At 38.2% G+C, this 14,235-nt stretch overlaps 1 protein-coding gene across 2 annotated transcripts in view; it reads right to left on the bottom strand.

The window, feature by feature from the left end:
- The window catches only part of UNC5C (unc-5 netrin receptor C), a 393,986-nt gene that overhangs the window by 75,719 nt on the left and 304,032 nt on the right, over positions 1 to 14,235 (bottom strand). For both annotated transcript variants that reach the window (XM_032239558.1, XM_032239559.1), the window contains exons 5-6: positions 7,944 to 8,124; positions 2,482 to 2,649 (exon numbers count right to left, since the gene is read on the bottom strand). In XM_032239558.1, coding sequence (XP_032095449.1) covers positions 2,482 to 2,649; positions 7,944 to 8,124 — 349 coding nt within the window. The remainder of the gene's footprint in view (positions 1 to 2,481; positions 2,650 to 7,943; positions 8,125 to 14,235) is intronic.

Below are 14,235 nucleotides of genomic sequence, written 5' to 3'. Positions count from 1 at the left end.
AAAAGCATGGCCTGCTGAGAAGCACTGTATTCATTTCAATTGCTGGAAATTGCACTTCTATATCATTTGGGTTTTGTAAGCTTTTCCTAGAATGTATGAGTGTTTCCTCCCTGACCAAGCCAAGGGAGGCTGAATGAGACATACAAAAGCCAAAGCTGTCACCAGGAGCTATGTAAAAGTAGGTCAAGGTAGTTTCCCTTTTCCTATTAATGGGGGAGCTTCTGGGTTTTGTATTGAAAATTAGTGGGGCTCAGCCTGGGCGCGGTGTCTCACGCCTGTAATCCTAGCACTTTGGGAGGCCATGGTACCCACTTGACTGCCTGAGCTCAGGATTCGAGACCAGTCTGGGCAACATGGTGAATCCCTGTCTCTACTAAAATACAAAAAATTAGCAGGGCATGGTGGCTTGCACCTGTAGTCCCAGCTACTTGGGGGGCTGAGGCAGAAGAATCACTTGAACCTGGGAGGCGATGGTTGAAAAGAAAATTAGGGGGCTTTCTTTGGATCCAAGACTCCTTTATTCCTAGTGCCATGTGGACAGTGAAAGCAAGCTTGTGTGGGAATTCAGAGAAGAGGTTGGTACATTGGAGAAGAAATCTCTCCAACCTTCCATTCATTCATCCAGCTGGTATAGTTACCTCTTCTCTCTCATCTATGTTTTATATAGTCTTCTTATTTTACTATTTTTATCTAGGCTACTTGATTCTGCTGAAGCCTTCTGTAATGTTTTCATGAAAAGACTATTTTTCATTTATTATTTGATTATTCCATTATTTGATGATGTTTGTGTCTCTATTTTTATTAAAAAAATATTTAGGTAAGTTCCTAATATTTGTTATGATTCCGTCACTTAGAACTGATTTACTTTCTTTCTAATTTTGGTGGCTGGCTTGTCAGCAATTTTAAGGATAATGAAATCAGATATCTCTACTTTAAAAAGCACACAACTTAAATCCCAGTTTGAAAAAGGATATAGTAAATTTCAGTCATACTTTAAAATGCAGATTTTTAAGTTTCTCACAAAAATAGGAAAAAAATATTGAAATAAGAGTTTTAAAATATTAATTTTCCCTAAAATAATGATTATCAAGGATTCAATTAAAACAATGCTAAATATCATTTATTGAACATAATCTTTTATATCTATATATTGATAAAAATGGTATCAATTTTAATAGTCTACATAGTTTGAGATCTACATGATTTTATATTCAAATTATTATGTAAATATATCATGTATAATGTGTATATGGCTATAAATATACCTATATGAAAAATAAGAAAAGCATTATATTTTAGTTATACAGAACTGGCTATAAGCAAGTCCCAACTACTTAGAGCAAAAACATTTGCTTTGACCTACACCAATTGAGTATACCAAAACACCGCCACCATATTGTTATTTCAACTCAAATTGATCAGTGCATTTTTAATTGTGGGAGTCAGCACCTACAGAATAAAATTTGAAATTTTAAGTCCAGCTAAGCTCAAAGGGTTCACTGTGGGAGACTGTTCTGATACTTGGAAATTAACACTTGGGAATGTAAAGTGTAGATTATGTATATCCCTCCAGTTCATTTCTCCAGCCCATCTCTGAGAAAGGTTCTATTAAAGGATAAACGGGACCAAATTAAGCAAAAGGAGGAGGTGGCTGTGCGTCTAAACATCAAAACTGAAAACACAATAGCTACTCCAATGAACACAGTAAATTTATGGATTATTTCAAAATAATTTTAGCTTAGCTTTGACTATATTGTGTAACTAAGCATTTTAATAAGTTTTGTTTTTGCTTGTGGCAAATATTATCTTCGATTTACCTATGGATAAGAGTTGGTACCAGTATGAGATAGTACAGAAAGATGGTAAGAGGTGGAGAGATGCAATCTTGCCATAGGTACCACTACAAATAACTCAAAAAAATAGATGACCAACATTTACAGATAATAAAGAACTGACTGCATTTTAGTTTCAGAATCCATTATCCCCTGTGTCACAAAACTTTGCCTTCCTTATAATTCATTTCAAATGTTATATTTGCCCTTGACCAGAAACTGACACCAAATATAAAATATTTCAGTCTAAAACATTTTCTAAATGTTTCAGTGCCAATTAATTTCCATGTTTTTCTGAAGACCAAGGACTGTTATTCCTAAAATGTGTGGATTTCAGTGCCATTCAAATCCCTTGAATTATAAAATCTGCAGTCTTGGCTCCAGCAGTTTTGTTGAATAATATAAAGGGATCATATACAGTAGTGTTTAATCTCCTGTTTTGTACAATTTTGCATGTTTTGGTAACAATGTTAAGTATTCTTTTGGAGGAAAATCTGTGATTTTACAGCAATGTAAACATTGAAGGTAGGACAGATTTAAATAATGTTCATCACACATTCGGATCAAGAATAAAGACTCTATCTATTCTCTAAAAACATGTTTCTTGAATAATGGGAGATATTTGGAATGAGAGGACTAGTTTATTTACCTGGGCATAATGTAGTACAGGTTATTTTCTGCACACTCTGTCCTTCACAGAAGGCACCCCCATTGAGTGGTGCCGGGTTGGTACAAGTCCTTGTACGTTTCTGATACCCTCGTCCACAGCGGCTATTACACACAGACCACTCTGTCCAGGTGGACCAGCCACCATTAACTGAAAGGAGGCAAACAGTAGAAAATGGATTAAACGTGTGTGCACGCACGACACACATGGACACATAAAACAGACACAATATGTAACCAAAGTTATTTTTCAAGTGAAAAATAACCATTACAAAAATCCAAAATTTCACAGCCAGAAGAGACCACGGTTATCATTTTATCCAAAGTTTTATTGTACAGATGAAGAAAAAATATTATTTACCAACATTTACTTACCTACTCAGAAAAACAAATTGGACTGTGTTCTCTTTTCCTTGGCCAGTGTTCTTAAAAAATATACATATCTCCTTACCTAGTCAAGCTCCAAAACTACTTTTGACAGCTCGTCTCAAATAATAAATGTTTACATCTCTATGACAAGCCTGCAAGTGAAGCTACAGCATGGGAACAGAATCAAATCATTTACCTTCTTTTTCAGAAAGAAAAACAACCAGATGATTGATTTTTTTAAGCATAGGTAAACTTTACAACCTTTTAAGGATTTTATTCGGTTGCACAAACCAGTGAACCTGGTTAAAAAATAAAATCTTATAGTATTGGAGTTGTAAACAAACTGAATGGCAATTTGAGTTACTTGGCAATTAGTTGATTTTGAAATAAACACATATTTTGTGTATGAAGGCCAATTGTCATGTATGATGAGCTGTCAGCATATGTGATTATAAAACCTATACCCTAACACTGCACACTATTCACTTCTGCAGGTCTCTTTAGAAAATACTTTGATGTGTACTTTTTTAATACTTCAATAATGTGAGTCTATGAAATTTTTATAATTAAACAACTTCTAACAAAAATTTGCTTGTAGTTAAAATATGATGCAACCAGTATATGCATCTACATCCTAATACTAAATAAGTGTATTAGTCATTCAAGTAACACAAACCTTATATGCGCATATTATTTGCTCAACATTTTGTTTTCTAGAAACCTATCAAATAGGGAATAACCTTGAATATTTATAGACAGAAATGTATTTTTCACAGCGACTTTATTTTATATAAAGATGAATAATTGGAAAAAACTATAATGTTGAAAAACAGGAAAATGGCAAAGCCAGCCTTATATGTTCATGTGATGGACTCCTGGACAGCCATTAAAAATGATACTGTAGAGGCTATTTCATAATACATGAGGCTGAGTGAAGTGGCACCCTCTTGTAACCCAAGCAGAGAGGGTTGCTGGAGCCCAGGAGTTCAAGATCAGTCTGGGGAACATAGTAACATCCTATCTCCACAAAAATTAAAAAATTAGCTGGTTATGTTGGCATATGTATATAGTCCCAGTTACTCAGGAGGCTGAGGCAGGAGGATCCTTTAAGCCCAGGAGTAGAGGCGGCAGTGAGCTATGATTACATCACTACACTCCAGCCTGGGCAACACAGTGAGATCCTGTCTCTAAATAAATAAATCACACATTAATGTTTCAGTATGTTTTAAATAAATGTTTATGGATACATTACACATAATTATATATGTATAATTTTTATGTAGTATGTATATTAAAACATACATATACATAAATTTGTGATATAATTATATATATATATATATATATATATATATATATATATATATAAAACAATATATAGAAAATACTAGTATAGGCCAGGTACAGCGCCTCAGGCCTATAATCTCAGTATTTTTGGATGCCAAGATGGGCAGATCACTTGAGTCCAGGAGTTTGAGACTCGTCTGGGCAATATAGTGAGACCTCATCTTTACAAAAAAGACAAAAATTAGCCAGGTGTGGTGGCACATGCCTGTAGTCCCAGGTACTTGGGAGGCTGAGGAGGGGATCATTTGAGCCCAGGAGACAGAGGTTGCAGGGAGCTAAGATTGTGCCACTGCACCCCAGCCTGAGCTACAGAGTGAAACCCTGTCTCAAAAAAAAAAGAATATACCAATAGTACACACATAATTTTTGTTTAATATTATCTCTGGGTGACAGGATTATAGGTATAGGTATTTCCTTCTTTGACCTTTTCTGTTTTCCAAATGTTCTCTAGTGGATGTATATTTGCAAGCTAAAAATTGCATTAACAAAAAATGTACAAAATACTCTCTAAATATGAAATACTCGTTAGATACATATGTTTTCTATGAATGTCTGGTGAGTCCAACCTATGAGGCTTGGACAAGTTATTTTAGGAGGTTATGCAAAGGACAAGCAGATGGTGGATAGGTAGGGTTTCAGTTAGTGTTCCAAAAATCAACTTAACTTGCTCAAGTTTACAAAATTCCCTGTGATGGACTTGTCTGTATAAACTGTTAACTAGCATACTGGCAAGCTGATATTTGGGGTTTAGGATACATATACTGTTCTGCTAGGATTTTAATGAGAAATGATCAGGGATGAAAAAGTCTTTGAAGATCCTAGGTTTATTCTTTCACTTTACAAAGAACGAGGCAAGGGCTCAGAGAATCCTGGTTAAAAATCCCTCTGAAGATCAGTTAGTGACAGAAATACTCCCATGACCCAGGATTCCTGACCCTAGTCCAGAGATGTTTTCTCAATTCTAACTACTAAGTTACTTGTGTTTGATCCTTCCTAAAGACAACACATTCATTGTATTTATGGATATTGAAAGCATAATATACGTAGGGAGAGATCTGCATGTTCATTAAACATCTATCTAATACAACTATATACAGTCTGCCTTCATTAGTTATTTATCACTGGCACATACTGTGATTGTGCCCCATTTCTTTCTTGTATTTCAAATGTTGTTAATCAAGTGTTTCAGGCAGCTTAAAATGAGATTAAAAAAGAAGAAAACATTTTATTATTTTATTGTGATTTAAGAAAGGCCATTGTGTACAATTCAACACAGCCATTATCTAGACTAGGAAATTAAACCTCTGAGGAATCAGAGGATCAAAAAATTTTATATATCTTTCTTGTAATTAAAATGACATTTTTAAAGCAGCACTACATTTTTTTGGAACAGCATGGCGGTTTCTCTTCTCAAACACACATCCATCTTAATGGTACTGTGGGGTAGGCAAAATTTTACTTTCACTTTTTCAGGATGTTTTCAGCTGGGCCTAATAATTACATTGGTGTAATACAAATCAACAGAAGAAAAACATGCAAATGTATTTCATAGAACTTTTCCATGTCAGAAGAAAATTAAGACCCAAAGATGCAGTTGAATGCTTATATACTGAACTGGACAAAGAGTAGTAAGTTGGGAAAACATGACTAAATTATATGGTAAGGCTAAAAGAAGATTGAGAGTTATTTTAATAAGATCGATACAGAATTCTCTGGATCTTAACTTTCCCTTGGTCTCAACTTCCTGTCCTTGATAAGAATGTTACTTTCCTTCTAGTACAGGGAAGGCTTCTTTCATTTGAAAATCTCATCTCCTGCTTTTAAGAGTCAGAAGGATTACCAGAGTGATCTTGCACCTGCTGTTTCTCAGGGACCTTTAATGTAGAAAATAGTCAACATGCCAAGTGGCATATTTTGGGGTGCCATATTCTTAACCCCTTCAGTCGTATCATGTACTTGTAACGTTTCAGTCAAGGACAGACTTCATATACAGTAATGGTTTGTTCCATAAGGTTACAATGGAACTGAGAAATTCCTATCACCTAATAACCTCATAGCTGTTGTAACATTGTGTATTACTTTACTTTTTCTACAAATGTAGTATAGCCTATGTGTAGCATTTATAAAGTCTACAGCAGTGTAGAGTAATGTCCTAAACCTTCGTATTCACTCACCGCTTACTCATTGACTCACCCAGAGCAGCCTCCAGGCCCACAAGCTCCATTCATGGTTAAGTGCCCTATACAGGTGTACTTTTTCTTTTGTATCTTTGATATCTTATTTTTATAGTACCTTTCCTATGTTTAGATATACAAATACTTACCATTTTGTTACAATTCCCTATAGTATTCTGTATAGTAACATGGTATACGGGTTTGCAGCCTAGGAGTAACAGGCTATACCATCAATCCCAGGCATGCAGTAGACTATATCATCTTTGTGTGAATACATTCTACGATGTTCACACAATGATGAAATCATGTAATAATGCATTTCTCAGAATGTGTCCCCATCATTAAGTGACACACGACTGACTGTACCATGAGCCACATACTTGCTAGTGGCTGTCCCTCCTTCAGTCAATAAGACACCAAGGCCCATGGATTTTAACACTAAAACAGTGATGAAAATCTTTATTATGTTCTAGGAAGTGGTGAGGCATGAGCATATCATTCTGGAGGTAGCATAATCTCAAAATACTTCCCAGGTTGTTTGGTTTCCTTGGAGACAGTCAAGCATCAATATAAGGAACTATTCGATGTCTAACATTGTGAGAAATATGTAAATATACAGACCAGTCTAGTCTACCAAAGAGTTTAACCTTAGCTGGGGAGATGAAGCTACTCATGAAATGACTAAAAAATAACTGAGTCCTAAACCATTTAGAGAAATAAAAGCATATTTGCCACATCAAAATGGGGCATGAAATTGCTTTGTACTTCCAGAGAATTGATAGGTTTAGAGATGAACTGGCTTAGAAAGGACCAGGGCATGAGAGGAAGCTTCCTAAGAAGTTGCTTTGTTGGACTTTACCATGTTGTTAGGATTAGGGCCACCTGGCTAGATAAGGCAGTATCTTCACTCTGCACACCTTTGATGGAGTGAGCAGAATGAGTTGTAAGTACCTAAAACTGTGCTGATGTATTTTGCAAATAGGTCAGCTCCTGCTTTCTAAGGGTTTGTAATGATACGACCAAGGCCAGACTCATAGAAACATCAGCCGGCTGAACAAGGCATATTCATCTTTAGAACTCAATCTAGATCTTGGTGGTGCAGGTTCTGGAGAGAAGAGGGCTTACAGAAGCAGCAGGCACTCAGGGAGGCTTCCTTTGCTTTCCGAGAAGCTGACTGACAAAGGGCTGAGAATGCCTGAGTCTGTCCTTTCATATGAGTAGCAGGGAAGCAATTAAACCTCACTGGCCCTGTGAAAAGCAGCAAGCAAGTAGTGATGGAGATTGAAAAGGGGCTTCTAGAACCCAGCATGGTGGTGCATGCCTGTACCAGCTACTGAGGGGAGGCTGAAGTGGGAGGATCCCTTGAGCTCAGGAGGTCAAGGTTACAGTGAGCTATGGTCATGCCATTGTACTCCAGCCTGGGTGATGGAGCAAGACTCTGTCTAAAATAAAATGAGATTTTAAAAAAGGGCTTCTGGCTTGAGTTAAGACACTGATGCCAATGAGAAACTGCAGTTAGACAGGAACTAGACTAAAACCCTGAAGGGTCACTCACCGTAGACTATGACAGTGGCAGTTGTGCTTTTCCTCTTGGCAACAATGTTTTTGGCAACACAGGTATAATTTGCAGTATCAGAGAGGCGGGCCTGCTTTATGATGAGGTTGTGATCAATAGTAATATAAAAATTCCGATCTTCAACAGGATCAATTATGTCTTCATTTTTCAACCATTCCACCTAAAGATACATGAGAAAAATAGATAAATCCCCAGCATGGATCCCTCGATGGCTGTCTGTCGTAACCCGTGTTTTGTAAAATGTACAATGTTGTTCCAGGCCGTGAACTTCTGCAAACTGGTGGGAAGTAACTTTCCAAGGTCATGTTAAGTATCACTCACCTGCCAAACATGCTGGTTCTATCTGTACTACATTATTCTCAAATGTCAATGAACCAATTGGGAAATACAGTGTTCAGATTGTTTTTACTTTGCCCTGTAGGCACAAATGGGGAACGCGTGCTGCCAAGTTCAGAACCCAATCAAAAATAATAGGATAAGCGTTTCAAACTGAACTCAAGCCTTTTCTATTTGTTTACTCTTGGCAACTTACCTGCTGCTTTCTAGAAAAAAAAAATAACGACTATTTTTAAAAGCACAAAAGCATTTTAGACATCACATAGCTGTAATAAAATAACATTTGGATGATTTATATGTAGCCTCACTGAAACATGTGGATTAAATATCCCTGAAAATGCCCTGACTTCAAAATGTAGCAAAACACTTATTTGGAAAGGTATCTCGGTCAAAATATTTAAAAATTTTTTTCTACCAATTCTTAATACAATCTGAGTAGCTTATAAATCATACTCAAATCCTTCATTTTGCAAAATGCTAACATTTAAATCTTTGGTTCACGGTGTGCTTTTTAGGAACCTGACCTTAAGACATGACCACTTAAAGCTGCTGAACTTTTTTTTCTATGTGAATAATATTAATGTAATAACAGTGATGTTATACTTGCTGAATGAAAAGAGGAAAACACAGGTGTATAAGCTGTTCTTCTGGAGGTAAACTATTTCTTATTCTGGCAGTTGCCTTATTTTTTTCTATGCACAGGTTTTTCCATAAAGCAAAACAACAAACAATGTTGATATTTACCACACTTAAACTCTCCTTTTGCATTAGGGTGAATGTGGATACAGGTAACCTTTAGTGGTAGGGAGTCAATATTTTTGCCATTTTCAAAACCTTAAGGAGTTTCTCGAGCACCAGAAGAGGTCTAGAAATTAATCTCTAAATCTGTCAGTGGGTTTGACATTGCACAACTCTAAATTACATTTAAGGCAGGGACTCTCAAATAATGCTCCTCTAATCCTTAGAAGAGAAGCCAACATTTATAGAGAAAAATAAAAATCAACAACAATCCTGAAATACAGAAATGTATGAGGTTGTAGACAAACTATTTGTAATGATGTAAATGTTTAAAACTCTAAACATTCTTGATATTTACACTTAGGGTAGTGAGAAAAAGAATAGAATCCATTTAAAACAGTGGGTATTTCAAATATGTATTTTGTTTTAAAATACAGACTGCACATTCAGTCATAGCCATGCCTAGGTATCTCTCAGGTGTATACTCATATTCACTTGACCAGGATTTTCTCAATGCTTCACCCTATGTGTGGAAATAAGATCCTGCTGGAAGTGCATGGGAGAAGGTGGCATAATTTATCACTGCTAAAAATCTCTTGGAGAGATAATTACAAGATGAAGGTAATATTTTTGAGTGGAATCTTTACCTAGGTTATCTATGCCTTTCTAAAGAAAGCCTTCTATCACGCAAGGCACTGATGGGCTCCCTTTCTGACAGTTGTTCTTGCAGCCCTTCTGCAATTTCTGTGCTCAGTGAGCTTCTCTTTCAAGTACCCATACCTGCTCCTCTTCACTGAAGAACAGCCCTCAGACTCATGGATTGTCTTTGCCTGAAAGTGCCTAGGAATTTCTACAACTTCCCCATTAGCCATTGACTAGTGGGTGCAGAAATATGGCTTCTGTCCCACTGGGTCGGAATCTGAGCTGTAACTTTCCAGAAGTCCCTTGCAGGGATGAGGCTGAAGCTACATCCTTGAGACTGTACCTGAATTGACATGAATTGACACTATTATAAATGGAGCATACCTAATCAAAAAATCTGGAATCTGAAATGCTCCAAAGTCCGAAACATTTTGAGCACCAACGTGACGCCACAAAAAGAAAATCCCACACATGACCTCGTGGCTGGTTGCAGTCAAAACGCAGGTGCAAAATGCACAGTTTATTCAGCATCCCCAAGGGAAGACCGTGACACCAAACAACCACAGACTGTCCACGAGTGGCTCACGTAGTGACCCCTTTGCTTTCTGATGGTTTAGTGTGAACAAACTTTGTTTCAGGCAAAAATTATCTAAAATATTGTATGAAATTCCCTCCCGGCTATGTGCATAACATGCATATAAAATGAATGAATTTCGTGTTTGAACTTGGATCCTATTCCCAACATATCTCATTATGTATATGCAAATATTCTAGAACCCGAGTCCATACAATTCTGGTCTTGAGCATTCTGTAGAAGGGTCACTCAGCCTGTACTAGGTTTCTCTCTCCTGCTTGTTCGCCCACTTTACAGGGTTCTCTTGGAAGTACTTTCTTAAAAACCTACTCACATTCATACCTTTGGTTCATTGAGAACCTTTGCTTCTGGAGAACACATAGCTATTCAAAACTATGGTTTCTCCTATGTAAATGATGTCAGTTTAACAGGGACGTTCTCCTAATCATAAATGACATAAGAAAATCCCAAGGGATATTTCAAACCACTTGTTTGTATGAAGAGTTTATTACACAGAAAGAAGTGCTCAATCTGCATGGTTAACAAAAGATTTGAAGAGACATTATTGTTGGATACCTGATCTTTACTCGATTATAGATAATGACCCATTTGCCTTGGGTGTCTCCAGCCTATGTTGGAGAGTGGTTCTGACCTGAACCTCAGGACCCCTGAGAAGCCCCAGGAGTGTTGATAGGCCCCTGTGGGGGGCACTGCTCTCCTCCCCTAACTACCACTTGAATCACAGAAACTCTGCTTTTATGCGTTTTCCACACCAGATTTGCTTTCACACCTTTGTTTTGAGAAATAAAGGGTTCTACAGCCAGAAAATAGCTGTGGGAGTGAAGGGGGGGGGGCCCAGGACTCCTCCAGCTTCTGACAAGACCCCCCACCAGTCCCTTACACCCCAGGGCTGCCAGCCATATCACAGCACTCTGCTCTGAGACAGTCATCTCTATGAGAGGCTGAGTCCGGACTGCAGGCCATCCCTCACCTCCTGTGCTGTAATCCCAGGGGCTGCACGCCACCAGCTCCAAAAGTCCTGACCCTCTTCCATGCCGCCTGGAATACAGCATGAAAATCTTCTAAAATTTCAGTCTCTTTTTAGATTGTTTCCTTCACATTCTTCTCATACTAAAGTTTACATCTTTCTGATGCCATCGTTTCTTCTGGAGTCTTCTGAAGGGGCGGATATTCCATTTCCCAAATCCAACATGCCGCTGGGCCTGGGGTGGGTAAGTGTTGTCCGGGCTCAGTATTGTCTCTTTCAGTCTGTTTGTTCTCTCTAAACATCTTTGCCTTGAATATTATGCCATCAGATTATATCACCCAATTTTGACGTTTTTGTAGTTATTTACAGACCTCTGGATTAACAGTCACTTTATCTAAAGCATAATTTGTGAAGAGTTTAATAACCACAAAGATGACACTTCTAACATCTTGGTTTTTCAATTTCATGACCCTCCATCCTGCAATGATCTTATCCTCCAAGGTCACACATTCTAGGCCAGAGGTCATATTAATTCTAAATTCAGAGAAGCTAAATCCAATCCACAAAAACTCCAATTCATCGGTCTATCATCAGAGTGTTTTAAGCTCCCTAATGGTTGTAATTTACTGTGAGGGTTGAGAAATATCAGTCTAGATTGTTACCCTTAAAAATGCAATCCCTGGATCAATAGAATCAGCGTCACTGGGAGCTTGGTAGACATACAGAATCTGATAGACATACAGAATCTAAGGCTCTGCCAACCTATTACCAAATCAAAATACATATCCTAATAAGAACTTCAGAGGATTCATATGCACACTAAAGTTTGAGAAGCATAATTTAGCTCTTGTCCTTATCATTAATTACAACTCTTCCATAAACTTAGTTTCAATTATCCTTTCCTTTACCCTTTTCTGTATTTCCTGTTCAGTCTCTCCAAGATACTGAATTCAACAATCCCTCACCAGCACCCACCATCTATTGAATTTACCAATTTGTTTCTTAGATTTTCAAGTATAAATTCCAATGTCTAACTAGATCTGATTCTTGCATTATACCATCAATGCTCTCATCCCTTTCTCACTTCAAGATACTCACTTGGCCACTATTTGCCCACACTCCTGTTTTTTTTTTTTTTTTTTTTAATTTTTAAATTCTTTTTATTTTTTGAGACAGAATCTCACTCTGCTGCCCAGGCTGGAGTGCAGTGGTGCAATCATGGCTCACTGCAGCCTTCACCTCTGGGGTTCAAGCAATTCTTGTGCCTCAGCCTCCCAAGTAGCTGAGATTACAGGTGCCCACCACCACACCCAGCTAATTTTTCTATTTTTAGTAAAGACAGCATTTCACCATGTTGGCCAGGCTGGTTTTGAACTCCTGACCTCAAGTGATCTGCCCACTGTAGCCTCCCAAAGTGCTGGGATTACAGGCGTGAGCCACCATGCCCAGCCCTCTGTGTTCTAGAGGTGGAACATGGTGTGCACAGCCATGGAAAGTGAGTTCATCTTAAATTTCATAACAAATCATAAGTGGGACTTTATTTCTGCCAAGAAGGCATGCTATATTTTCATTGTTCACTCTCCCCCTCTCCTAGATAACCATTTCACACTTTCTCCTCTCGACTACCTCCCCTTCAAGCCTCACTTTCAGCTGATGACCAAGATTTCCATGTCACTAAGAAACCTGACAGTCACAAGAGATCTTCCACTGCTCCCGTTGTCTGTGTGCCCAACCCCATCTGCACCCTCTCTCTTATCACTGGGGGAGCTCTCTGTGTTCCTGTCTGTCACCTCAGATTTGTACTCTGTATCTTACTCTCGCTCTTCTACTCAAGGGCAAGTCTCAGGAATTCTCTTCTCTCTCTCCTAAATTATTCAATTTCCCTTGATGCTGAATCATTTCCACTAGCCTACAGATGTGCTGTTATTTTTCAAAACTTAGAATAAAATCCCTTTTCACCCAGTTCTGCCTCTACTCACCCCCTGCCCCCCGCCTGTATTTCTCTGCTTGCCCTGCCTTACAAAACTCCTTGGATTAGTTGTTTACAATTCGCTGTCTTCAATTCCCAACGGAACCTGTTCTAATCTGTGTTCACTTCCGCCGCTTCACCATAGCTGCTCTTTTCTCTTTGCTAAAGGTACTGCTGAGGTCTCAGTGCTCATCTTACTTGACTCACAGTAGCATGTGATCTGGTTATTCCTTCCTTCCTTCCGACTTGCTTTCTCTGGACAGGACACTTTCCGGGGTTTTGTCCTACCTTGTCTCATGCCTCACAGCTTCCTTAGGCTGACACTTGTGTCCCTGTGGCTCAGTCCTTGGAATTCTGCTGCGTTCTATATTCTGTCCATATCCATTAGTGAGCTTATCCAGTCTCACACGGATGACTCCTAAATTCATCTCCAGCCTAGACCCCACCCTTGAACTCCAGACTTGTATATCCAGCTGTCTTCATGCAACTCCATTTGATTGTCCGATAATGACCTCCTGAACCGCCTTTCCAAACCTGCCCCTCTCACAGTTTAATGCACCTCACTTAAGGCCAACTATAGCATTCCAGCCACTTAGACAAAAACCTGACTCAGTGTTGACCACTTTGTTCCTCTTTCTTAGCCCATTCAATGTTAGAGCAGCACACATTAGGAATTGGGCACGTCTCATTCCCTCACTCCCTGGTCTAAGTCACTATCATTTTCCCTCCTTACTGCAATCATCGTCCATCTCATCTTCTGCTTTTCCCCTGAACACTCCACTGTCTATTTTCAACAGTGTAGTTACAGTGATCATCCATAAAGTGAAAGTCAGAGCGTACCTTATGTATGAGTCAGGGTTCTCTAGAGGGACAGAACTAATAGTATATATAAGAGTATATTAAATATGATAGAATATATATAATAGTGTGTATATACACACACACACAATTATATATATAAATACATACTATTAGTTCTGTCCCTCTAGAGAACCCTGACATATATACTTTATATATATAAAGG

This window comes from Sapajus apella, unplaced genomic scaffold, assembly GCF_009761245.1.
Source record: "Sapajus apella isolate SASKATOON/1434 unplaced genomic scaffold, GSC_monkey_1.0 scaffold45, whole genome shotgun sequence".
In the NCBI taxonomy this organism is placed as follows: Eukaryota; Metazoa; Chordata; class Mammalia; order Primates; family Cebidae; genus Sapajus; species Sapajus apella.
This window is presented reverse-complemented; position numbering and strand designations above follow the sequence as displayed.